Consider the following 26,769-nt stretch of genomic DNA (forward strand, 5'->3'; position numbering starts at 1 on the left):
AGGACGAAGGAGACGTTACTGGGGCCTGCTCGAGGCAATCGACGAATAACAGGATGGTCGTGATCGTGATTGTGATGCATATATGCATATATATATTTCCCTCTATGATTTGTTACCTACTCTCTGAACCCCATCAAATATGGTGTGGCAATTATGAAGAATGGGTTGGGAGTATCTTATGATGTGTCACGTGGCTGCTTTGGCTTTCGTGGCCACACAGCCCAGGAATATGTCCACTCATATGTGAGGCTCGACCGAACAAGTGGGGAGCAGCCTGGAGCATGGCGGTGGTTGAGTTGTGGAGATGACTCCTGGGGCTGGGTCCCTTGGATGGGGGGAGGGCTCTCATCCACCCGCTTCCTGGGCACTAAGAGTGAAAACAGCCTGGCGCGGAGACTAGTGGCATGGCTATGGGGACCAGATTTCTATGAGACAAAAGGAGTTAACTCCCTTCTCTTCAGAGTTCCGATGTGAAATCTTCTGAATCTGAACATTATTGCAGCAGGCGGGGCTTAACATGGGCTGGCCATTGTTGAAGATAGTCTTGCCACAGTACAAACAGAGATGGCAGCTAACCAAGATGGACCTAGGCTGCCTTAAGTTCCCAAGAACCTCCAACAGTCCTTCACAAAGCAGGTGAAAGGAGGTTGCTGGATAGTGCCGAAAGCACCACAGGTCTCCTGTGGGGCCAGATGCAGCTCCATCACTAAGTGGGAAACCTAGTCAGGTGACACAGCAACTGGACCAGGGAAGCCAAGGACACACGGTTCCAGTGGAGGTTCAGGACCCTGAGCTGGAGCAGAGTTTCAGCGCAGGCAGGATGGCCTCCACGTGGGTGTCCAGGAGCTTGCCCACCCCTAAGTCCAGGTCCTGCAGGGTGAACGCACAACTCTCCAGCAGAATTGGGAGGGACTCCCCAACTAGGTTCGGGTTGGTGCCTCTCAGACTCAGCTCCCTCCGCTGGGTGAGGTTGGGGCACTGGCACAGATGTGTCGAGTCTCGTTCTAGAAGCAGACAGTGAGAGATTGACAGGCTTTGCAAGTGGGGTGTCAGGGACCTGGGGAGACAGAAGCAGTTTGCTCTAGAACAGTATATGAAGATGGACCTCAAAATGGGAAAGCCCACCCAACTCAGGAGTTCTGAGTTGGCCTTCTGACGGTCAACCCCAGCACACTAATCTCATTCCAGTCTGATACCTTTCAGCTGCACAGTGTGATGGCCAGTGTATCATCCCTCAAAACCACCATTCCTTCCAGCCACAAGGATCCTGTATAGGTAAGGCACCTACCATACTATCCCGCAGTCCAAACCTTTCCACTTTAATAACACAATCCACGTAACAAACATATCACAAAGAACTTGGGAATTATACAATGAAAACCCGGAGTGATGAATTTCTCTGCGGTATCTCTATGCAGAGAATACAATGACCACTTTGAGGTGTTAAGAGCAAGAACTTCACGTTTTGATCCATACTCTACTCTCCAGAATGTTGTATGTATACACAAAAAGTGTTGCTATAAGAGCTTTAAACCCCAGTTGTCTATGGAACCATACATTGAGCACAAAATATTTCAAATGTGAATGAGGGGCCACAGTGATCAGTGATCAGGGTACAGGAGTAAGAGTGCATCAGTTCCAACCATATTCCGAATTCCTGATAATAACCTCTAGAGCTGCTTCCTGAGCACAGTCAGGAATAGTCTGTCAACACCATCCATGTGGCCCAGATCACCCCCGACCCCACATCAGAATGAAAACCAAATTGCAGATATGTTTTGAGTTGTTTCTTTTTTTTTTAAATTTTTTGGCATGGGGAGGGTGGGCACACCTGGGTGTGCTCAGCAGTTAGTCCCGGCTCTGCACTCAGGAATCACTACTGGCAGTGCTCAGGGGACCATATGAGATGCCTGAGGGAGGTTCGGGCTGGAGTGATAGCACAGCGGTAGGGTGTTTGCCTTACACACAGCCAGCCTGGCCGAGCCAGGTTCGATTCCTCCGCCCCTCTTGGAGAGCCCGGCAAGCTACCGAGAGTATCTCACCCACACGGCAGAGCCTGGCAAGCTACCCGTGACATATTCAATATGCCAAACACAGTAACAATAAGTCTCCAAAAAATGGAGACATTACTGAGCCCGCTCAAGCAAATCGATGAACAATGGGAGGACAGTGTGACAGTGAGGGTGGTTCATTTCCTCCTTGATTCTGAGGCCTTTTGTAAGCTTGTCTCAGTCTTACCCCACCCTTCACAACTGCTGATATCCAATAGGATCTGGGGATCTCAGAGTGGATTCTCAGACTTAGGGTTTGCCTTTCCCCCAGATCTGGAGATTGAATCAGACTCTCATTCGGATCACAAGGGGATAATAGGGAGGGGCAAGTTCCCTCCCTCTCCAATTGCTTCACTCCCTAAAAGTTTGGGTTTAACTAATAATGCAGGCAGTTGTTCAGCTGTCATCAATCAAGACAAGATTCCTGACTTATCCAAGCTGGGATCCTGCTCCTATCAACAGCATCAAAATGTCCCACTGTTAAAACAGCTCTGGGGGCTGCAGATAGTACAATAGGTAGGAGCTTGCCTTGCACTCAGCCTGTCCTGCTTCCAGAATCACATAAGTTCCCACCACCTCCAAGATCAAAATAATAGAGCAGGTAGGGCACTTGCCTTGCACACAGCTGACCAGGGTTCGATCCCCGGCATTCCATTTGGTTCCCTGAACATCGCCAGGAGTGATTCCTGAGTGCAGAGTCAGAAGTTACCCATAAGCAGCACCACCAAGCGTGACCCAAAAGAATGAGCCCTATGAGTATAGTCAGGAATAAGTCCTGAGCACAGCTGGGTGTGGCTCAAGACACAAAAAAAAACAAAGCAAACAGCAGCTTTGTGTTGGCTGGGATTAGGGCTCAAAAGGCAGGAATATTGCCCTGCCTACTAGGATCCCTTTGGTTCAATCCTGACAACGTTTATTACAACGCTGCCCCTTCTCTTTGCCCTGAAAAATGGAAGGACTTTCTGGGGTGAGGAAAAAAGAAAACCATATTTTAGTTTGGAGCATGTTAACCTCTCCACAGCAGAAGTTTCCCATACTTAAGCCATCCTTCTCATCCTTCTCAGTGCTGCCATGTTGGTGAAGCCTTCAGGGTCAGGTGAATGAGACCCATTGTAGTTACTGGTTTTGGCATATCGAATACACAACGGATAGCTTGCCAGGCTCTGCTGTGCGGGCGGAATACTCTCGGTAGCTTGCCAGTCTTTCTGAGAGCCATGCATTAACATATGCCTCAGAGACCTGGGCCCTACGCAAACAGGATGAGAATGCTATTCGGGTCTCCCAAAGAGGAATTGAAAGAGCTATGCTTGGAATATCACGTTTCACTCAAATGAGAGAACGAATCCGGAGTTCTGACATCCGTCGACGACCAAGAATCAGGGACGCTGTCTCATTTGCCAAGGTGTCGAAAATCAGATGGGCTGGTCACGTAATGAGATTTAAAGATGACCGCTGGACTAGAGCTGTTACCGACTGGATTCCACAGGATGTCAAAAGACCGCATGGCCGCCCACCTACTAGATGGTCAGACTTCTTCATCAAGATCATGAACGATCGGTTTGAGGCTCTTCATGTTCCTAGAGCAAACAGATGCCATTGGGCTACACAAGCACGCGACAGGGACAAATGGAGACGTTACTGGCGCCCGCTCGAGCAAATCGCCGATTAACGGGAAGTCAAGTGATCAAGTGATCACTTAAGCCATACTTAAACCTCTCCATGGTATCCGATTTGTATTTGACTGGCTCCGATTAGGCCAAAGCTGAATCCTTAGAACACTTCTAAATTTTTATTAATAAAATAAAATAAAAAATAAAAGTGTTGGGGTCTGAGATTGATACTCCCTCCTTCAAACCACACAAAGAGTCCAGCCAGTAATGCAAAACACAAACAGAGTTTATTCAAGCCAGCTAGCTAGAGTCAAGCTCTCAGGCACGCAGATCAGAGCAAGACCCGAGCAAGGGAGATGCTGCAAGTTACATAGGCAGTGATTACATCATAGCCCACGCTTACAAATTCAAAGCCAAACCGTTAGTAAAAATGCAAGTTTCGTGACTCAAATGAAAACATAATTTCAGACAGTACAAAAAGTTACAGATTGGTCATCTGGACATGTTCCAGGATGTCGCAGTGGTTGCCCGCCCCACGCCCGTGTCAGGGTGGCTTCTGATGTTTGGGTTATGAAACTATTTGCCAAGGCTGAGTTTTCAGCCCAGATGTCCTTCTCTAGCAGATGGTCAAGGGAGGAGAGAGCGGGGTTAGGTATCTGTGAGAGAGGGAAGATTGCTCTATGTAACACTAAAAGCTAAAAGGCAGCCAAAGGAAGAGATGTTAACCCTTTCCAAACCAGTCCGGACATACGAGTCATGACTCGCCCGTTTTTCATGGGGCCTGTGCTCCTGCCTGTTTGTGGGTCAGTCTCCAAAGGCTCATCCTAACAGTCTGGTTGGGCACCAACCGTGTCCAACAAAATAAAAACACTTTGGTCTGGATAAGGGTCCCAGACCCCTGGCCAGACAGTACCAGATGGCGGGGATGACACAGTAAATTCTTATTCAACCTCTAGTTCCTTCTTCTCTGTTGTCAAACTATATAACTTATTGGTGACATTTCTCTGCCATTTTCTGTATCTGTGACATATCTTCTCTATATGGTCCTGATTTGCACATGCTTGCTCATGAACGGCTATGAGTTTCCTGAAAAACTACTAGAATGGCTATGAGTTTCCTGAAAAACTACTAGAATATGTATGTCAATTGTCTGCTATTCTACTGGGCATATACTCTGCTGGGCATAAAATTGGAATTCCCTCACCCCCACCCCAATTTCTTCTTTTAACCGTTTTCTAGCCCATCTTGGTGGACATCCTTCCCTACTTCTATTTCTTTTCTTTTTTTGTGGGGGGGTTACACCCGGCAATGCACAGGGGTTACTCCTGGCTCTGCACTCAGGAATCATTCCTGGCGGTGCTCGGAGGGCCCATGTGGGATGCTGCGAATCGAACCCAGGTCGGCTGCATGCAAGGCAAACACCCTACCCCCCTGTACTATCGCTCCAGCCCGCCTACTTCTATCTCTTGGCTAATAAAATATTGGTTTCTATGACTTGCTCCTGTGCTTTTTCTAGAATTACAATCTCCAGTACCATATGTTTCCCTAGAGCACTGCTGGAAGTGCTCCCTGCCAAAAAACCAAACCAATGAGGGGAAAAAAAAAAACCCACAGCTTCCTTGATACAGGGATGTTAACCCAAACTAAATAGAAGGGGGCAATGCCATTTATCAAGTTGTCGCTTAAGATAATGTTGGGAAACAGCAGTTCCTAAACCCAATAAGGAGAAATGGTGCCACTAAGGATGTGGCTGGTTTCCTGGTGGAGAGTCTGATCCGAACCCCAGAGACTGGAGGCTGGGATTCTAGGGCACCTCGTGTAGCACAGAGCTGATTGTTCCTAATCAGATCCCAGGAGAGCCCTAACCAAAGTTATATAAGATTATTTTTTGAGGGGATGGGAGCTCTTGGTGGGATTGGAAGTGAAAGGGGCATTTCTGAAGAGAAGACAAAGGCACCCCTGAGGGCAGGGAGGGTCTGCCCTTTGGTCCCTCCCTGGCTGAGGGTGTTTCCTCCCTGGAAAGTGAGATCAACACGGCCAATGGACTGGGAAGGAAAGACAGTATTTTGGGACAGAGTAATAGCACAATGGGTAATGACTGTAGCTGACCCAGTTTCGATCCCCAGCACCCAAAATGGTCCTCTGGGCTCTCAGAGAGTGATCCCTGAGTGCAGAGCCAGGAGTAAACCCTGAGCAACACCAGGTTTGGCTCAAAAAGAAAAAAAGAATTACTCATGACAGTGCTCTGGAAACCATATGGAATGCCAGGAATCAAACCTAGCTTGGTCACGTGCAACTGAGTGCCCCACCCCCTGGACTATTGGCGAGAACCCTGGCCGAATAAAGGGGATCGTAGGGAGTGTGGGGATTCAAACCAGGGCAACAGGAAGTGAGATGAGCATTTGAACCTCTGTATTACTGCTCAGACCCTTGCTCAGATGGTTCCTTACTCATCATCTTATCGTTTTGCCGAAGTTTTGCCTAACTTTGCCAAGTTCTGTGCAGATCTCCCTGCGTGGCTTCCAGATCTCTGTGTGGCTGTTTTATTACCTACTAAATGTCACCTTCTTAGGCCTTCTCTAGCGTTCCTGCATAAAATGATACCCACATTTCTTTCCCTTTACTCTGCTTTATTCTTTATGGTAGGGAAAAATAATATCTGAATCTTTAGAATATTTAGTATCCAGACTTAGTAATTCCATAGAACATTAAGTCCTCACTGTAAGCCTGTCAAGTAGGTATTAGAACCTTCATTTTATTAAATAGGTTACCAAAACTCAAGAGAAGACTGAAGAATGATAACAAGCCCATATGGGTCATTTCCATGACTAACCCAGAAGATTAATGTGAATGTAATAGATGGAATCTTAATGAACTCTTGAACTTTTAGAAATCTGAGAAAGATTATTCTTTTCTCCAGTTTCTAGTATACACTTCTAAGAAATGTAGAAGAGGTGCCAGGATGATAGTACAGTGAGTGGGTAGGGCATTTGCTTGCATGCAGCTGTCTCGGGTTCAAGCCCCAGAATCCGGTATGGTTTCCCAAGCACCACTAGTAGTTATTCTTGATTGCAGAGCCAGGAATAAGCCCTAAGCATGGCTTGGTGTGGTCCCAAAACAAAGCAAAACAAAACAAAAGTAAAATGTCATGAGGATTCATTGGTAGTTTCAACATGAACAATTTTATTGCTAGTAGTGATTAACCAAACATTTGGTTCAGCCTTGGAGATCACTCAACAGATACTGAGCATGTCTACATTATACTGTCACACACACACAAAACATAAAAATTTCGGACATATAAGATGAATACCTTCTAAATTGGGACAGTGTTTGTAGCATATTTTAAAGATGTGAGAAGCAATGTAAGTTAAAGAAGCTCTGGAAATTTTGTGGAGCGACTAGTATCTCAATGAAGGGACTGCTTCAAGAATGTTGATTTGCTATTAATATATCATATTTGGGCTGGAGCAGTAGCACAGCGGGTAGGGTGTTTGCCTTGCATGCGGCCAACCCGGATTTGATTCCTCCCTCCGTCCCTCTCAGAGACCCCGGCAAGCTATCGAGAGTATTCTGCCTGCACAGCAGAGCCTGGCAAGGTCCCAGTGGTGTATTTCAAATGCCAAAAACAGAAACAAGTCTCACCAGATGTTACTGGTGCCCACTCAAGCAAATAGATGAACAATGGGACGACAGTGCTACAGTGTAGTGCTTATTGTTAAGGATGGAACACTGGGCTTCGGATGTAAGGTGTGTGCTCTGCTGAGTCCCAACCCCAGACCCTGATCTCGTCATTTGACTCCCTATAAAACATTCTACACTAAGAACCCTCACTCTCATATATAGCCCAAAGAATGAAATAGCTCAATAATTCCAAAGTTACGCCTGGCTCTAGAGACAAGTTCTTGGAAACCCCATTGTTACAGTACCAATACTGCCCACGAAGATACCAGCTGCATATCCTGGCTTTGACCATTTCATGAATCTCCCTTCACACCACCGGTCTGTGTCCCTGTATAGACACCAGGTAGCTCTTTTCTCTTTCTCAATTCAGAAATGAAATCTTTTGAGTCTGATAATGGCAGCAGGGATAAGAGGACATCGTGGGCTCAAAGTTATAAAGAAGAGCCTTTCCATGCAGAGAACAGGGCTCAGTGCTCACCAAGATCACCCTGGGCTTTCCAAGGTCCCTGAGAACCGCCCTCAGCCTGGCACAAAGCAGATCAAAGGTCTTTTGGTGGAGCCTCTTTGGAGCACTGTAGCTCTCCTGCGGGGCCGGATAGACCTCCAGCGTTAAGTGGGGCAGCCCGGCCAGGTGGCGCAACATCTGGACCAGGACGGCCCTGGACACGCGGTTCCCAAAGAGTTTTAGGATCCTGAGTTGAGAGCAGAGTGTCAGCGCAGGCAGGATGGCCTCTAGGTGGGAGTCCTGGAGCCCACACATCCCTAAGTCCAGATCCTGCAGGGTGGACGCACAGTTCTCTAGCAGCAAACGCAGGTGATCCCTCACCCGGCTTAAGAGGGTGCCTCTCAGACTCAACTCCTTCAGTTGGGTGAGGTTGGGGCACTGGCCCAGATGGGTCAAGTCTTGCTCTAGAAGTGGACACCCTGTGAGGGACAAGGTCTCCAAAGGGGTCCTCGGGCACCTGGGAAGACACAAAGAGTTACCCCTGAAGAATAGGGTTGTGCATGGAGATGGATCTCGAGAGAGAAGACTGATCCTATAAGATCCATCAGAATCTGATGTTCTTAGGGAGGCCAGCCCAGAGGGACCCGCTTTCGCTTGAAGGGGCAATGTGTTGCCTTCAACAGTGTTGCTTGTCAATTTCACAAACTCTCATAAACTCTTTTAAGGCTCAGAGGAGCACACATACCCCACTAACTTTCTGGGAGGAAGCAAGAAATGGCATATTTAACCAATTCCTCGGTGGAGAACAAGACACAGTGTCTCAATCAAGCGATCATCATGGATTGTGACATAGGAAGATAAAACTAAATGTGCTCAACCGTGACTGGCTAGATGACATGTAAGTCCCTGTGAGCGGTGCTTTTCAATCAACAACACTCAGGAGCTCATGGTGTGTCCAGATAAAGAACACATTGAAAAATATAATCTTGGGCAGGAGCAAGTAGGGTATTTGCCTTGCATGCAGCCAACCTGGGGTCAATTCCCCACAACTCATATAATCCTTGAGACCCACCAGGGTCTCTTGAGTGCAGTGCCAGGAGTAAATCCTGAGTAACACTGCATTGAACCCCAAAAAAGCAATAAACAAATAACAAAATAAGAAATATAGAATCGGGCCGGAGCGATAGTACAGTGGGTACTATTGCCTTGCATGCAGCCAACCTGAGTTCAATCCCCAGCATCCCATATGTTTCCCCGAGCACCACAAGGAGTAATTCCTCGGCTTAAAGCTAGGAGTAACCTCTGAAAATATAAAAATAAAAAAAAAATTCCAGAGCACTTAAGTGACAGAAAGGGCTGACTAATGATGTTATGGAAAATAGAAAAATGGCAGAGACCAAAGCAAGGATGTTATGAAGGGCCTTAATTTGTACCAGATTCATGCATCTGGTAAATGGTTTAAAATGTTCTAGAACAATTGTATGATTGTAACATGAAAGCTTGTAACTGTATCTCACGGTGATTCAAGAAAATAAAAATTTAAAAACTGTTCTAGAACAGTAGTATAGTGGGTAGGACATTTGCATATGGCTGACCCTGGTTCAATCTGCCAGGAGTAATTCCTGAGTGCAGAGCCAGGAGTTACCCCTGAGCATCGCTGGGTGTGACCTAAAAAGCAAAGAAAAGAATCACTGTCCTCCCGTTGTTTATCGATTTTCTCGAGCGGGCCCAGTAATGTCTCCATCGTGAGACTTTATTGTTACTGTGTTTGACATATTGAATACATCACAGGTAGCTTGCCAGGCTTTGCCGTGTGGGCAAGATACTCTCGGTAGCTTGCCAGGCTCTCCGAGAGGGCCAGAGGAATCGAACTCGGGTCGGCCATGTTGGCTGCATGCAAGGCAAATGCCCTACCCACTGTGCTATCGCTCCAGCCCAAAGAAAGAAAAGGAAAAGAATTTATATATATATATATATATATATATATATATATATATAATCCTAGATGACACAAACTTGAGACTGGAGAGGGAGACAAGAAAAGTTAATGATCCTGAGCCAGAACCCCAACATCTCCCCACAGAACTCCACTGACCACAGGCTCCCACACACTCATCAGACCCACAGCAGCCCTTACTAGTTTTGAGTGACCTCCCCTCCCACTGTCCAGTCAGACATTCCCTATGTATTGACATATGACCAGAGCAGTCCACAGAGAGATGGGTGTTTGAGCCTGGATCGTTCCTGTCCCCAGAGGGGAGCGCAGAGTTGCTCTTAGGGAATACTAAGAGTAGGTGTTCCCTGGTTATTTAGCAATTCTCTAAATCATCTTGGCAACTAGCACTTTGGTATTTACAAAACACCATTCCTAGATACTTTCCTTCTCAAGCTCCCTTTCCAAAGCCTCTAGAGCATGACTGCAACTCTTACCTGAGCACCTGGTCCAGATGTCCTTTGAGGAAGGTGGCTGACTCCAGATAGAGCTCTCGAAGGCTGTGCAGCTGGAATAACTGAGTAGACAACAGGGTCACAAACCACGATTCACCCTTCAGCATCGAAGGCCAGATGTGGCGAGGTACCTCAGTACATAAAATTATTAGTCTCTGCAGGTTCTTTGTCTGATCCAGGATAGGCGCAAACAGTTCCAGGGTGGACGTTTTCCAGTACAAATTTGCTTCTACTTCTTGGACACAGCTCAGTTTAACAGTGTTCAGGCACATGTCGATGAAGGAATTATGCAAAAACGTTATCTTTCTACAGCACAGATGAACATCTTTTCTCTCCTTCACCCAGTTAAGCATGTAGGCTGTTAATTTCGGGAGGGGAGCTATGGAGACTGTAAGATCTATGACCACCTCCAGGCGAGCAGAGGTGTGTCCTTTTCTGGCACTTTCTACAGGCCGTGGTGCCTTCCCCTTTGAGCTCCATCTAACAGGGGTACCACACCATTGATACCAGAACTGATCACCAATAGGACCTAAATCCAGCACCTGCAGCTTGCACCTCCTGTGGGAAAATGATGTTAAAGTTCCTACAGTTAGGACCAAATTCTGATTTATTTATTTTTAGTTTTTTATTTTATTTATTTATTTATTTGCTTTTTGGGTCACACCTGGTGATGCACAGGGGATACTCCTGGCTCTGCACTCAGGAGTTACTCCCGGCGGTGCTCAGGGGACCATATGGGATGCTGGGAATCGAACCCGGGTTGGCCGCGTGCAAGGCAAACGCCCTACCCGCTGTGCTATCTCTCCAGTCCCTGATTTTTTTTTTAACATACAAATTGATCATACTCTATTTCCATTACTTTATTTCCATTGCCCTTGGGAGATTTCCACACTCATCTTTCACCACTAGACAGATCAACTAGACAGAATATCAGTAAAGAGACCGGAGTCCTAAATAAAGAGCTAGAGGAACTTGACTATTGGACATATACAGGGCTCTCCCAGGTTCTGAGTTTTGCAAGGACCAATACCCCTCTCTGCTTCTTTACATCCCCCACACCAGCTTTCTCCACCCTCTTTTCTTTTTTTTATTTATTTTTTATTTTTTTATTAGTGAAACACCATGAGGTACAGTTATAGACTTATAAACTTTTGTGCTTGGGTTTCAGTTATACAATGATCAAGTACCCATCCCTCCACCAGTGCCCATCCTCCACCACCACGGGTCCCAGCAACCCGCCCCCCTCCACCCCCCCCCCCCCCGTCCCACCCTGCCTCTGTGGCAGGGTATTACCCCTTGTTCTCTCTCTCTTCTTTTGGGTACTGTGTTTTGCAAGAGAGGCCTTGAGTGGCAATCATGTTTGCTCTATAGACTACTTTTAGCATGCTTCTCCCACCCTGGGAGAGTGTCGCAACACCCTTTATTTGGTGCTCTCTTCTCTATCTGAGCTTCCTTTTCACCTAGCACATGTGGCTGGCCTTCAAGTCATGGAGCAAAATTCCTGGTACTAATCTCAGCCATTCCTGGGTGTTAGTGTCCCGTTTTGTTGCTTTGTGTTCCCCAGATGAATGCAATCTTTCTGTGTCTATCCCACTCTTTCTGACTCATTTCACTTAACATGATACTTTCCATGTAGTACCACTTGTATGTAAATTTCATAACTTCATCTTTTCTAACAGCTACATAGTACTCCATTGTGTAAATGTACCAAAGTTTCTTTAACCAGTCATCTGTTCTCGTCCACCCTCTTTTCTGACTTTTTCCCCACTGTCATTTCCATTCCATCCTCTACTTCTAGTTTGTTTAAGGACTTATAGGAAGACGAGAGGAACAGGTTCCTTCAGACACAGTCTCCTAAGATGGGCTACGCTTTGCTTCTAGAAGGCTTCTCCCCATGGGAGACGCCAGTGCAAGAGCACACTCAGTTTTCCATTGGTATCAGACGTGTCTGATCCACCTACTGGCCCCTTCTCTCCCTGACCCACTCTCTCTTCCAGGATGCCTGTCACCCTTCCAGGATGTCCAGAACCTTACCTGGAGTGAACCTCCTGAGCAAGCAGCACATCAATTCCCTCCATCACTGCTTCTAAACTCTTCATACAAGGAAGAATTTCATGTAACAGCCTCCCCAGTGGGAGAGTGGGGAAGGGCCAGACCTGCCCCATGGCCCTCAGCGTCTCTGTGCATTTGAGTTGGAAGGCATCCAGGAAGAGTTGTGGGAAGAGCTCTGTGGGAAGGGTTTCCAGAGAGGCGATGGCCAAATCTTGGTGCTTCAGCAGGCTCCAACTTGCCAGGTCCAGGAGACGGACTTGTAATGAGTTCCCCATTCTTGCTCTTCTACTAAGGCAAACCTGTGGAAAAATCCAGGTGACAAGGTGCCATTTCCTTTTCTCGTTTTGTGTTGCTAAGAGTGCAACCCAGGGCCTCACACATGCCAGGCATGGGCTTCTTCACCGTCCAGACCAATATATCCTTACAAACATTGCAAACTAGAGTGAGGACTATATCCTAAATAATGTTCTATAACCTGAATAAGCTTTTGTTAAAAAACAATGATACTAGAAAATCAGAAAGAACTTATGAAACTGTAAATGAGGGGCACAGGACACAGGAATCAGAACTCCCCAGAAGTTACATGCTTTTTATTTTAAACATTCTACTTTGAAAAGGTATGGATGTATCTATACACATAAAAATGATGCAACTCAGGAAAAAAATCAATTAATTTGAGGTGAATATAAGACAACCCTTGGAGACAAAACCCAAATCTGTAATCTATTCTCTGAGAATGTCTCTGAAAAACCTGTTAAGAAAAATGACCCAGATCATTTTCCTAGTTTTTCCAAAAGATCAATATCACCCTACCCACACAATGCTGACCATGAGTTACCTGTGCTTATTATTAGCTCCATAGCTAACTTACCAACTCAGACATGGTGGACCCGTCTTACACCTCCTGGAGCTCCTGTAGTTAAGACTTGAGGATGGTAAAGTTCTGCATCTCTTCTTAGAAGCCTGGTGCTTTTATAGACCTTGCTAATCCCATCTTCTTTTCACAAGTGCTTTCCTCCAATAAGGAAAAAGGGAGAGTAGGGTGGGTACCTGAATCCCAAGAGATTAGATCCTTTCCTTTGACCAGATTAGTTGCTTGGATCAAATGTTAATTCAGAGAAGAAAAGAAAAGGAGGGGCAATCAAAGGTCCATGAACTGCATCGCCTAAGGCATAGCTGAATTTTGCTAATAAAGGTAGGCACTACCCTGGGGTGAAAAAGGGAATAGTTTATCTCTTCTTGATATTATCAAAGAAAATAGTAAATAAAATACTGTGGCCTGTGGGAAGGAGTCTTTGTACACAACCACATGGATATATTCCATTGTTGAAACAGTTTCACAGAAAATATCATTTCCAAGCAATCGAAATAAATGCCATAGAGGCAGACTGGGCGGCAGGGTGTCTGGGATGCGGGCTGGAGGGATACTGGGGACATTGGTGGTGAAAACTTACACTGGTGAAGGTGTTGGAAGATTGTATGAATGAAACCCAAACATCATGGGGCTATAGTGATAGCACAGCCGGTAGGGTGTTTGCTTTGCACGAGACCAATCGGGGTTCAATACGATTCCCAGCATTCACATGGTCTCATGGTCTCCCCTGCGCCCCCCACCCCCACCCCCGTGCACCGCCAGGAGTAATTCCTGAGTGCAGAGCCAGGAGTAACCCCTGTGCATCGCCAGATGTGACCTAAAAAAAAGCCGGGGAAAAAAAAAGAAAAAAGAAAAGAAAAGAAACCCAAACATCAACAGCTTTGTAACATGGTGATTCAATATATATATTTTTTAAGAGTTTCTATTTGTAGGGATCAGGAAGATCATAAAGCGAATAGAGTGCTTGCCTTGCATGTGGCTGACCCAGATTTTATCCCCAGCAGTCCATATGGTTCCCCAAATACCTGCCAGGAGTGATTCCTACGTGCAGAGCCAGGAGTATCCCCTGAGTATTGCCAGGCGTGGCCCCCAAAACCTTAAAAAGACAAAAGAAAAAGTTTCTATGTGCAGAGCATAGAAATTAAAAGGGAACTGGCCTAAGAGGCCACTCTTTTGTGGGGAGGATTGTTTGAGACACACCTACTGATGTTCAGAAATTAAAGTTGACCTTGGGTTCAAGAGTAACCCCTGAGGCAGGCGACCTCCCCACCCCCAATCCCATTCTTTGGGTAGTTGCAACAGCCACACCCACATTCTATCACTGCTGCCATCTAAGCTCATAGCCCAGTTAATTATTCCGTATTTTCTGGAGCGACATCTTCACTGAAGGACTTGCTTCATCCCACAGAGGAGGCTCATCACCTCCTGATTGATTTCCAGGGACGTTCTGACCTTGAGGAGAGCCCCACTGACCTCATTCCAAGTACATTTTACAGATGAATTCAACCAGACATGCCAGTTGAGATCAATGCAACTTCTCAAAATTCAGCAGCTCTTTGCACATGAAGATTCTGCTCGATACGTGTCTTCAGGCGCCTTTGAAGAAAAGCCCCTTTTTTTCTCCGGATAGAGTGTGACCTCTGAAACCAATACTTTCTCTCACAGAATCTCAGTGGGTGTTAACATCTGACATATTCGAGTATATCTCCCACTCTGAGCTGGAGAACACAAAGAATCTTTTAAAGTCTCAGAGCCCAAAGAAAGGAAGAACACCCTCACCCCTCAGCCTTCTCCGTGACTATCTCTCCCCGATTCCACCTGGTGCCAACTACAGGTTTCTATATAACACTAATTCTCAGGCTATCATTCTGGTTTGTTGGTTTGCTTATTTGGGGGCCCCATCCAGTAGTGCTCAGAATTTCCTTCTGGCAGTGTTCAGAGGACCATATCCGGTTCTGGGTGTTGAACACAGATTGGCCGCATGCATGTCTATGTAGTATAATTCAGTTCTACCCAATTTCATGCAAAAAGTATGTATAGTAAGGTAGGAAGTACCGTAGCACTGTCCTCCCGTTGTTCATCGATTTGCTCGAGCAGGCACCAGTAACGTCTCATAACAAATTGTGAGACTTGTTGTTACTGTTTTTGGCATATCGAATACGTCACGGGTAGCTTGCCAGGCTTTGCCATGTGGGCGAGACGCTCTCAGTAGCTTGCTGGGCTTTCTGAGAGGGGCAGAGGAATCAAACCTGGGTCGCCGCGTGCAAGGCAAACACCCTACACGCTGTGCTATTGCTCCAGGCCAAGGTAGGAAGATGGCAAAGCAAACGTCCAGAATAAAAACCTTCAAAGAATAATCTAAGGGAGACGGAGAGATCCTAAGAGCTTTGCCTGCAATCTGCTCCCACCACTGATAGAGTACTTGTCTTGCATGGGTGAGGAGCCGAGTTCAAATCCCAGTACCACCAAACTACAAACCATAAATAAAGGGAAAGGACTGTTTCTATCTGGGTTTCTTGGGGGGGCGGATTGTTTTTTGTTTTTGAGGGGACAACCTAGCGATACTCAGAACTTACTCCTGACTCTACTCCACTCTTGGAGGTGCTCAGGGGACCATATGAGGTGCCGGGAATTGAACCCAGGTCAGCAGCATGCCAGGCAAACTCCTCACCCACTCTACTATATCTCCAACCCAAATTTATCTGTTTTGTTTTTTTGTGTTTTGGGCTACACTTGATGGTTACTCCTGACTCTGCACTCAGGAATTGCTCTTCAAGGTGCGTGGGACACCATATACAATGCTGGGGCCTCAAACTCCACACTGGTGTGTGCAAGGTTAAAGACAGTACACGTTGTGTGTGTGCACACGTTAAAGACAGTACTCACTGTACTATCTCTAGGGCCCTTTGTTGTGGGTGAGAGTACACCTCTCAGGTGTTACTCCTGGTACTGCACTCAGGATTCATTCATGAATAAATGAACCGGCTCAGAGAAACCTTACGAAATGTCAAAGATTGAACCCAGCGAGGTGTACAAGGCAAGTTCTCTATCCACTTTGCCATCTTTCCGACCCGTTTCTCTCTGTTCTTGAGCGCGGAAGTCCATCTGCTCCTACTCATGACTTTTGGTGCTCATTTCTCAATCCTTGAGGCCAGATAACGAACAAACTTGTTCTCTCCTGGAGCCTGGGACAGCTCCCCATGTCCCAAACACTGGAGTCTGCAGTGATGCGGGTGGACTGGGTGTTCCCCAGCTGCAAGTGGCCATGCTGGAATCTTCCACCACTATCATACAAGTTCTTTTTAAATGTGCCTCAGGGTTTTGTACACGGGAGCTCAGAGTTTGATCTGACCTCTACAAGTACTGCAGCAGTGGTCCAAATAACCACAACTTCAAAATACAAAAACAAGCATAAATGCAAAACAAAGATAAAAAGATAAATGAATGCTCTATGTGTTATAGTTAGAAATTTTCTTAACGAATTTTTTTTAATATATTTTTTTCTTAGATTGCATTCATCTGGGGAACATAAAGTAACAAAATAACACCCAAGAACAGCCGAGGTAAGTATCAGGTTTATTCCATGGCTTGGAGGTCAGCCGCACATGCTAGGGGAAAAGGCAGCTCAGAGAGAGAAGGGAGCACCAAAAAAAAGGGTGTTGGGAGGATCCTTCCAGGATGGGAGATGCATGCTGAAACTATAGACCGAACATGATTGCCACTCAATGCCTCTTTTGCAAACCACAGCACCCAAAAAGAGAGTAAAAGGGAATGCCCTGCCACAGAGGCAGGGTGGGATTGGGGGGGGGAGGGGTTGGGGGGGATAGTGGGATCAGTGGTAGTGGAATAGGCACTGGTGGAGGGATGGGTACTTGATCAATGTATAACTAAAACCCAAGCACAAAAATTTATAAGTCTACAACTGTACCTCAAGGTGTTTCACTAATAAAAATTTTTTTAAAAAAATTTTTTTTTCCTTTTTGGGTCACACCCAGAGATGTTCAAGGCTTACTCCTGGCTCTGCATTCAGCAATTACTCCTGGTGGTACTTGGGGGACCATATGGGATGCTGGGGATTGAATCCAGGTCTGCTGCGTGCAAGACAAATGCCCTACCCGCTGTGCTATCGCTCCAGCCCCTTAAGGAATCTTAATGACTTTACTACACATGAACTGTTCCGTGTTCTACCCACTCACGACATACATGGTGCTTGAGATCATAGTCCAGTGAATATGGCATAGGGGCATTCCTTTGAGAGCCAGGCTCTGCTTTGTCTCATAAAGCGCCGGTCTGGACAAACAAGGCAGAATCGGACTCAAGAATTCACCTTGGACAGCCAGAGGAATGCTGGTGCCCAGGGCCCTGACACCTAAGGTGGGCCTTGCCAGAGCCCTTCCCACAGGGCTCAAGGAGCATAAATATTGTATTATAACCCTCTGAAGCCAGACAAATAAGAGGAGGGGGTGGTGCCTCTTGGAGATAACCGCAGGGTGGGGGTGAGAGGGAATGAGAATCCACAGATCCTGAGACCAAAGCTCATGCAGCAGCTGGTTCATCATCATGGAAACTCGTCTCCCTGGTCTTACCAGTATCTGGGATTCGAATGGAGTGGGGAGCAAGCAGGTGACTAACCATGCAGAGAAAGACAGGTCTACATCGAGGTCCCTTAAATGTATTTCAGTTTCTGCAATGTCAGGGTTAGAACCCGGGACCTCCACGTGAGAGACGTGCTGTACTGCTGAGTCACCCAGAGTTCTTTGAATCTCGAGCCATCTTTTTATTTATTTATTTATTTATGGTGTTTTGGATCAAAGAGGGATCAACCCAGCTCAGCTGCATGGAAGGCAAATGCCCCCCCAGCTGTACAATCACTCCAAGGCTCCCCCCCACCCTCCCCCCAGCCAACTTTAACACTGTCTATATGAACAACGAACGTACAGGTATATCCCAGGTGCAAATGTCTCGGTAATACAGATTTTGCAGCTACAAGTCTCCAAAGCCCCCCATCATACGCCCACTATAAATCACTCAACAGTCCCCACTATTCATTTTTACTGTCACACGGACCACCTCTGAATCCACAGACCTGATCCCTAAAACCCCAAAATAGTCACTCCCTTGTCCTCAGAGTTCCAATGTGAAATCTTCCGAATCTGAACGCTTCTGCAGCAGGCGGGGCTTAACATGGGCTGGCCGCTGTTGAAGATAATCGTGCTACAGTAGGAACAGAGATCGCAGCCGATCATGATGGACCTGGGCTGCCCTAAGTCCCTGAGAACCTCCAACAGTTCTTCACAAACCACCTCCAAGGCTGCGTACCGGAGGCCGCCGCCGTTAGGCCGGTAGCTCTCCTGAGGGGGCGGATACAGCTCCATCACTAAGTGGGGCAGCCCGGCCAGGTCGCGCAGCATCTGGACCAGGAAGGCCATGGACACGTCGTTCCAGTGGAGGTTCAGGATCTTGAGCTGGGAGCAGAGTTTCAGCACAGGCAGGATGGCCTCCAGGTGGACGTCCTGGAGCCTACATATTCCTAAGTCCAGGTCCTGCAGGGTGGAGGCACAGCTCTCCAGCATATTTGGGAGGGACTCCCCAACCACGCTCAGGTCGGTGCCTCTCAGACTCAGCTCCCTCAGCTGGGGGAGGCTGCGGAACTGGCACAGATGGGTCAAGTCTCGTTCGAGAAGCGGACAGTGAAGGATTGTCAGGGCTTTCAACTGGGGTGTCAGGGACCTGGGGAGACAGAAACAGTTTGCTCTAGAACAGTACGTGAAGATGGTCCCCAAATGGAAAATCCCACTCAAGTCTTTTTTGCTTTTAGGGTCACACCCAGCTATGCTCAGGGGTTACTCCTGGCTCTGCACTCAGGAATTACTCCTGGCGGTGCTCGAGGGACCATAAGGGATGCTGGGGATTGAACTCGGGTCAGCTGTGTGCAAGGCAAATGCCCTACTCTCTGTCCTATGGTTCTTGTCCCAACTCAGGAGTTCTGAGTCGGTCTTATGATGGTCAACCCCAGCACACTAATCCCATCCCAGTCTGATACCATTCACTGCCACAGTGTGATGGCCAGTGCATAACCTCTCCAAGCATCTACAAGAGTGATCCCTAAGCACAGAGTCAGGAGAAAGCCCTGAGCCTCTCAACCCTTCCTCCCACAAAACTCCTTTTCTTATCTCTCAAGAGTTAGAAACACATTCCAATAGCTTAGAATGAAGCCAAGCACTGCAATCTGCTATCAAACACTCAACAGAGAACCGAAAGTGTCGAAAGTGAGGTGGGCATCACAGATTAAAGTATCGGGTTATAGGGGCTGGAGCGACAGCAAGTGGATAGGGTGTTTGCCTTGCACATGGCCGACGCAGGGTTTGATTCCCAGTGTCCCATATGGTCCCCTGAACACAGCTAAGGAGTAATTCCCGAGTACAGACAGAGCTAGGAGTGAACTGTGAGCACTGCTGGGTGTGACTCAAAAAGAAAACAATCAACCTGGAGCAGCATCACTTGTCGTATTAGCTCGAGTGGGCACCAGTAACGTCTCCATTCGTCCATGTTGCATGCTAGTGGAGCACAGTGGCAGCACACAGATGCTTAATTGAGCCAGACTCACTCCTGACTACAGTGGTAAGCACAGAGGTGCTCTTTGGAAATGCTCAGAACGGGCGAGTTTGCCCTCTTCACGGAGCACTTCTCCGGAGTCCTCTCGCTCACCTGCTTCAGGAATAAGCACAACCCCACCCCCTCCACTGATGGCCTCCTACCTGGATAAATCCCTACAGTTCCTCTGTGACATACTCCCCCCACATGTCCCATCCCACACCCACCCACACACCCACACCCACACACTCACCCGAGTACTTTGTCCAGATGGCCTCTGAAGAAGAAAAATGAATCCACATAGAGCTCCTGCAGGTCGTGCAGCTTGAGCAGCTGAGAGGAGAGCTCAGTGACGAGCTGCTCCCGGGCCTGATTCCCAGGGCAGATGTGTTCGAGGCCCATCACGATAAGACACAGTCGCTGCAGCCGCTTCATCTGGCCGAGAGGAGAGAAGGTTTCGAAGCTGAGCTTCCTATTCACGAACGTTGCTTCCACTTCCTGGATACAGCCAGGCTGAATGAAATCCATGTCGTGATTGTGGAAGGGCGAGTCCACGAAGTACATTTTCCGAATACACAGGTGGATTTTTTTCCTCCCACTTGCCCACTTCACAATGATGGAGCTCAACTGATCCGTGTCACCATTGATGAGCAACAAATCTAAGATCACCTCCAGAGGCGCAGCTGGGTGCATCTTCCTGGAACTTTCATCAATCTTCACTCTCGAAGTGCTTTGATCAGTTTCTTCTCTATTACACCACTGAGTCCAGAACTTCTGAGCAGTGTAACGCAAATCGAGCACCTCCAGTTTGCACCTCCTGTGGGAAAGGACATCGGAGGACATGCGTAAGGCCATGCAGTTGTGTGACGTTTTGCGAGAGCCACGTCTCATCTCTGCTTCCCTTCACACCCCAATCGTCAGTTGCTGCCACATCCTTTTCCTTCCCTGCTGCTGTCTTATCCCCTGCCACCCCATCCTGTTTTATCTCTAATACTGGAATATTTAGGGGGTCACTGCAAAGAGGGAAGAACGCGTCCTTTCAGATACAAGTCACTGGAAACTCTCCTACAGCTCTGAAAGTCATTTCCCAGAACTCCCCCTCATCAAGCCCTTAAGCTCTCTTATTCACGTTAGAAGCACTCCGCCTTGAAGCATTAACAACTCCAACTCCTTATGCACAAATTGCTTTTTTTTTTTTTTAATTTTTTGCTTTTTCTTAGGTCACACCCGGCGATGCACAGGGGTTACTCCTGGCTTTGCACTCAGGAATTACTCCTGGTGGTGCTCAGGGGACCATATGGGATGCTGGGAATCGAAACTGGGCTGGCCGTGTGCAAGGCAAATGCCCTACCTGCTGTGCTATCGCTCCAGCCCCACAAACTAATTTCTTTCTTTTTTTTTTTTAATGTAGGAGTATTGCTATTTATTCAGCCACTGATTAGCTGATTGAATCCCACAAATTAATTTCTTATAGCTCCTTTCCCCTTGGGTCTTTTGTCCCTCTGTCCTAAGAGATGTTTTCATCTGTGTGTTTGGTGTTAAACTAGATCCAGTTACATGGGAGTAGGTTCTCTGGAAATACTCCTGCTTCCTATAACCAAGAGTCTTCCCCATCCTGTGCAGAGTCAATGGGAAGCCTTCTGGAAAGACTCTCGAAGGTTATTGTGAGACCCTGGAGAAAGATGGTGGTTTGGTCATGCTAACAGACCATCATCCTTTAACGCTCCATCAGCCTCTGATGCCAGCTGGAATAGCCCCAGGACAGAACTTCCTGCTCTGGCCTTAGCCATAAAGTTTCTCCTCTCTAAGCTTCCAAACCCAATGTGAGAGGATTTTTTTTTTCTTTTTTTCCTCCTTGGTCAAATTTATTTGTTTTTATAATTTTTTATCAAGTAGCTGTGAGATAGACCCTCACAAAGCTGTCCATAATTAGGTTTCAGTCATACAGTGTCCCAACACCCATCCCTCTACCAGTGTACATTTCCCAGCACCTGTGTCCCCAGTTTCCCTCTCATCACTCTCCCCCCCACCCTTAGCCTGCCTCTATGACAGATTACCTTTCTTCTCTCTGAGAGGAAGATCTTTATTTATTTAAATTTTTTTTTTGTTTTGGGGTCACACCTGGCGTTGCACAGAGGTTACTCCTGGCTCAAGCACTCAGGAATTACTCCTGGGGGTGCTTGGGGGACCATATGGGATGCTGGGAATCGAACCCAGGTCGGCCATGTGCAAGGCAAACGCCCTACCTGCCGTGCTATTTGCTCCAGCCCAAGAGAAAGATCTTTAAAGAGGAGATCTGAGTCTGCCCTTTTTCCAGGTAGCTCATCACCGAACAAACACTTCTCACATCAACACTTTTCTCTCTCATGTAATTGGCCTTCAAGCAGTGAGGAGCTTAACAGGGGTTCTGTAACTCACACCCATCCCCTCCTCTCCACTGACTGCAGGCCGTCTCTCCCGTAAACCCAGTGTCCTACTGGCTCTTGGACTTGGCTTACCTGGAGTGAAACTTTCGAGAGAGTAGAATATCAATTCCGTCCAACACATCCCGTAGACCACGGAAAGTCTTCGGAAGATTCAAGTTTTCTATGAGGCACCCCACAGGGAGACACTGGAAAGGCCAGTAACGCACCATGGCCTTCACAATCTCCCTGCATTTCTGCGCATAGGCCTCTAGGAAGAGTTGTGGGAAGAGTTCTTGGGGAAAGTGTTCCAGAGCGGCGATGACCCGGTCCTCCTCCCTCAGCAGGCTCTCCATGGACAGGCGCAGGAGGCTGCGGGGGTTCTCAAGCCCACGTTTTTTGTTCTGTCGGTGAGGCTGTGAAAACATCCAGTAAAGAATCATTCGAAAATAACAGAATGAGGAGCTGGAGTGATAGCACAGCGGGTAGGGCGTTTGCCTTGCACGTGGCCGACCCGGGTTCGATTCCCAGCATCCCATATGGTCCCCTGAGCACCGCCAGGAGGAATTCCTGAGTGCAGAGCCAGGAGTAACCCCTGTGCATCGCCAGGTATGACCCAAAAAGCCAAAAAAAAAAAAAAAACACCAGAATGAGGGTCTGGAGCAATAGCACAGCGGGTAAGGCATTTGCCTTACACGCAGCTGACCTGGGTTCGATTCCCAGCATCCAATATGGTCCCCCAAGCACTGCCAGAAGTAATTCCTGAGCGCATGAGCCAGGAGTAAGCCTTGTGCATCGCTGGGTGTGACCCCCCCCCCCAAAAGAAAACCAAAAACAAAAATAACAGAATGAGACTGAAAAATAACATTATATAAGACTAACACCCGAGGACAGTAAATACAAGGGCCAGGAATATTGCTCCATAGCTGGAAGCCTGTCTCATGAGCTGGGGGAAAAGGCAGCTGGGATAGAGAAGGTATCACTAAGTCAATGATGGTTGGAGGAAATCATTCCAGATGGGAGATGTGTGCCGAAAGTAGATAAAGGACCAAACATGATAACCTCTCAGTGTCAATATTGCAAACCATAATGCCCAAAAGTAGAGAGAGTATGGGGGAAATTGTCTACCATAGAGGCAGGAGGAGGGTTGGAAGCGGGGGGGGAGGGGTTAATACTGGGGATAATGGTGGTTGAGGGATGGGTGTTTGATCATTATACAACTGAAACTCAAACATGAAAGTTTTGTAACTGTATCTCACAGTGATTCAGTTTGGAAAAAAAAAAAAGAAAGAAATCATCCTTTTCATGCCAACCACATACAACACTCTAGTCTCTCTCCTGCACCCCCACCCCACCAGAGGAGGAGCCTCTCCATTTCTTTCAGAATTCTAAAGAGGAGGAAAAGAGGTTGGGTCATTCTTGCCACCACTGCTTCCCTGATTTCAGTTTCACTGGAGTATCAACTGCCTGAGTGCTGACCCCATCCTTCTTGGGGTAAATCTTTGGCCAATGCTTTTTCTCTTAAAACATAGGAACTCTGTATTTAGGGTTCCACAAAGAATGTTCAGCTCCCACACTTCCACTGGCTGTGAAGAGGTAGCACTGTATGTAGCACTGTCCTCCCCTTGTTCATCGATTTGAAGCGGGCCCAGTAACGTCTCCATTGTGAGACTTGTTGTTACTGTGTTTGGCATCTGGAATACGTCACGGGTAGCTTGCCAGGCTTTGCCGTGCAGGCGAGATATGCTCGTAGCTTGCTGGGCTCTCTGAGAGGGGTGGAGGAATGGAACCCAGGTCGGCCGGCAGCTGCGTTCAAGGCAAACGCCCTACCCGCTGTGCTATTGCTCCAGCCAGGTAAGGAGTTATATTTAAAATAGGAGCCAGGAATGTTCACTTTCAAATCTTCCAGACTTGAATAAGTCAGGTAACCAAAAATACCATATGAAACCTGGAAATTCCCGAGCTGTACAGTTCTCTTGCAACACCTCTTTGCAGATACTAGAAAAACTACGTTGGAAGGTATTAAAAGCAAGAACACAATTCATTTGAATACTCTATTCTTTAAAATATTGCATGCTGACACAAAAAATAGAGCTAGAGAAAGCACTAAACCACAATGTATCTGGCACATAAAACTTGTGTGCAAACTCAATATTTAAAATGTGAATGAAAACCAAATTTTAAGACACTGTTTAATAAGCTAACCTATAAAGGCAATGAAAACTGCTGTAATGCAGGGTCAAGAGTATACCTGGCCTACAGCACCAGACTTGCTTGAATAGGCTCATTGATAACAAAGAAAATAATAGTACATCTAAAAATAAAACATGGGGCTGGAGCGAGAGCACAGCGGGTAGGGAGTTTGCCTTGCATGCGGCCAACCCGGGTTCAAGTCCCATATGTCCCCTGAGCACTGCCAGGAGTAATTCCTGAGTGCAGAGCCAGGAGTAACCTCTCCGCATTGCCAGGTGTGACCCAAAAAGCAAAAAACTAAAAAATTAAATAAATAAAACAATAAAAACTTTTCAAATCCTGGTGCTTTAGTAAAATAAAAAAAAAAATTTTAGGGGCTGGAGCGATAGCACAGTAGATAGGGCATTGCCTTGCATGGGGCCAACCCAGGTTCGATTCCCATCATCGCATATGGTCCCCCGAGTATCACCAGGAGTGATTTGAGTGCAGAATCAGGAGGAGTAACCCCTGAGCATCGCTGGGTGTGACCCAAAAAGCCCCCCCCCCCCCGGCCATTTTTTAAATTCAAATTGTATGCCAGAAACCCAGTCATTAATTTTTTTCAATTAATAGAGTCAGAGTGACAGTACAGTGGATAGGGTGTTTGCCTTATATGCGGCTGGCCTGGTTTGATCCCTGGCACCCCATATGATGCACACCCATCCCGAGCAATGCCAGGAGTAATCTCTGAGTACAGAACCAGGATTAAGTCCTAAGCACTGCCAGGCGTGGGTTTCCTCCAAAACGTAACAAATGAAAAAAATAACCTAGAGAGGCCGAAGTCATAGTACAGCGGGTAGGGCACTTGCCAGGCACGTGGCCCACCGGGGTTCTATCCCCAGCATCACATATGATTCCCCCCAAGCACTGCCAGGAGTAACTCCTGAGTGCAGAGCTAGGAGCGACCCCTGAGCATCACTGGGTGTGAGCCCAAAAAGCAAAATAAGTAAATAAACAAGATGTTTACTTGTAGGAATCTTAAAAATCTATACATATATTAGATTAGCACCAACGACACGCCCACCACCAGGACCACATCGCCCCCTGGCGCTCCTAACTCCAAAGGTGCAGGCTGCGCGCGGGGCAAAGCCCACAAACGCCCCCGCAAGGGGGCGGGGCTTGTTGACGTCATCACGGGGCGCGGGCTGCCCCCAAGAACGCGCGGCTTCCCTATTGGTCGGCTGCCTACGGCGCCTGCGCAGTCCCGCTTCCCCGCCCCCACCCCTCAAAAAATATGAAAATAAAACATTTTCATGAAAAAAAAAATATGATCATAGGGGGCCGGAGCGATAGCACAGCGGGTAGGGCGTTTGCCTGGCAGGCAGCCGACCCGGGTTCGATCCCCAGCATCCCATATGTTCCCCCCCCCCAGCACCACCGGGAATGATTCCTGAGTGCAGAGCATCGCTGGGGTGTGACCCAAAAAGCAAAAAATAAAACGGCCTTGGAGGCCTGAGCCGCAGTACAGCAGGTAGGATATGTGTCTTGCACGTGGCAGAGCTGGGTGCGACCCCAAGCCCCGTTAGGAGTGGTCGCTGTGTGCAGAGCAAGGCCTAAGGCCTGAGCACCACTGGCTGTGCTCCCCGCGGCCCATCCCCCCCCCCAAAAAAAAAGGGAAGAAACACAAAAAGCAAAACTGCCCTTACAGGCAAAGCCCGATCTGCTCATCCGACCAGAGAGGTGCGACCTCTCCGTTCCCGTGCACGAGCCCTGCCCGCAGGCACCGACCACCAGGGTGAGGATGGGCCGCCCCCCACCCAGGGGAAGCGCTTACCTGCAGCGCCATGGCCTGGCTTGGCGATCCAATCCCAGAACCACCAGCGCTCTGCAGACCGAGTGCGTTTCCTCTCCCAGACTGAGGCTTTTCTAGGCTTTTCCAGTCGCCCCACCCCCTTCCGAGAATCCCATTAGATAAACGAGATTCAGGCTTGGCTTTCGTCCAGGGAGCGGGAGGAAACCCGACTCCCCTCCAGACGCCCCCCCCCCCGTGGGAGGGGCTGATTCTCTGGCTCCCGAATTGCTTCACTCCCCACCGTTTTCAGAAAACAGGCAGTTCTCTTGCAAAACACAGTACCCAAAAGAAGAGAGAGAGAGAGAATAAGGGGGAATGCCCTGCCACAGAGGCAGGGTGGGACAGGCGGGATGGGGGGTGGGAGGGATGCTGGGACCCGTGGTGGTGGAGGATGGGCACTACTGGGGGAGGGATGGGTGCTTGATCATTGTATAACTGAAACCCAAGCACAAAAATTTGCAAGTCTATAACTGTACCTCATGGTGTTTCACTAATAAAAAAATTTAAAATAAAAAGAAAAGAAAACAGGCAGTTACTATCGGGAGCAAGTCCTCATCTCTCCTGATAGCACCGAAGAAGCGAACA

The 26,769-nt window shown here is 47.6% G+C and overlaps 2 protein-coding genes across 2 annotated transcripts; both read right to left on the minus strand.

Annotated features, from left to right (window-relative positions):
• Nucleotides 1-7,706: 7,706 nt before the first annotated feature.
• On the minus strand, nt 7,707-12,565 carry LOC130020262 (PRAME family member 12-like). Its single transcript, XM_056110875.1, has 3 exons — nt 12,273-12,565; nt 10,221-10,796; nt 7,707-8,307 (listed from the first exon to the last, which is right to left on the minus strand). Exons 1-3 carry the CDS (start codon nt 12,563-12,565, stop codon nt 7,707-7,709), a joined length of 1,470 nt encoding a protein of 489 aa, XP_055966850.1.
• Nucleotides 12,566-18,066: 5,501 nt separating this feature from the next.
• On the minus strand, nt 18,067-26,223 carry LOC130020351 (PRAME family member 12-like). Its single transcript, XM_056110958.1, has 4 exons — nt 26,167-26,223; nt 22,257-22,576; nt 20,012-20,575; nt 18,067-18,894 (listed from the first exon to the last, which is right to left on the minus strand). The coding sequence occupies exons 1-4, from the start codon at nt 26,176-26,178 to the stop codon at nt 18,258-18,260; spliced, it is 1,533 nt and encodes a 510-aa protein (XP_055966933.1). The 5' UTR covers nt 26,179-26,223; the 3' UTR covers nt 18,067-18,257.
• Nucleotides 26,224-26,769: the final 546 nt, after the last annotated feature.

The sequence above is a fragment of the Sorex fumeus genome, unplaced genomic scaffold (genome assembly GCF_029834395.1).
Source record: "Sorex fumeus unplaced genomic scaffold, SorFum_2.1 ptg000011l, whole genome shotgun sequence".
NCBI lineage: Eukaryota > Metazoa > Chordata > Mammalia > Eulipotyphla > Soricidae > Sorex > Sorex fumeus.

Bases quoted from the DNA above. Each gene is read 5' to 3' on its own strand.
- LOC130020262 (XM_056110875.1), bottom strand. From the start codon at position 12,565: ATGGGGAACTCATTACAAGTCCGTCTCCTGGACCTGGCAAGTTGGAGC. The intron at 10,797-12,272 runs GTAAGGTTCTGG...ATTTTCCCACAG, and splicing joins GCTCAGGAGGTTCACTCCAG to GAGGTGCAAGCTGCAGGTGC. The intron at 8,308-10,220 runs GTAAGAGTTGCA...GTGTCTTCCCAG, and splicing joins CATCTGGACCAGGTGCTCAG to GTGCCCGAGGACCCCTTTGG.
- LOC130020351 (XM_056110958.1), bottom strand. The intron at 20,576-22,256 runs GTAAGCCAAGTC...CCTTTCCCACAG, and splicing joins TCTCGAAAGTTTCACTCCAG to GAGGTGCAAACTGGAGGTGC. The intron at 18,895-20,011 runs GTGAGTGTGTGG...CTGTCTCCCCAG, and splicing joins CATCTGGACAAAGTACTCGG to GTCCCTGACACCCCAGTTGA.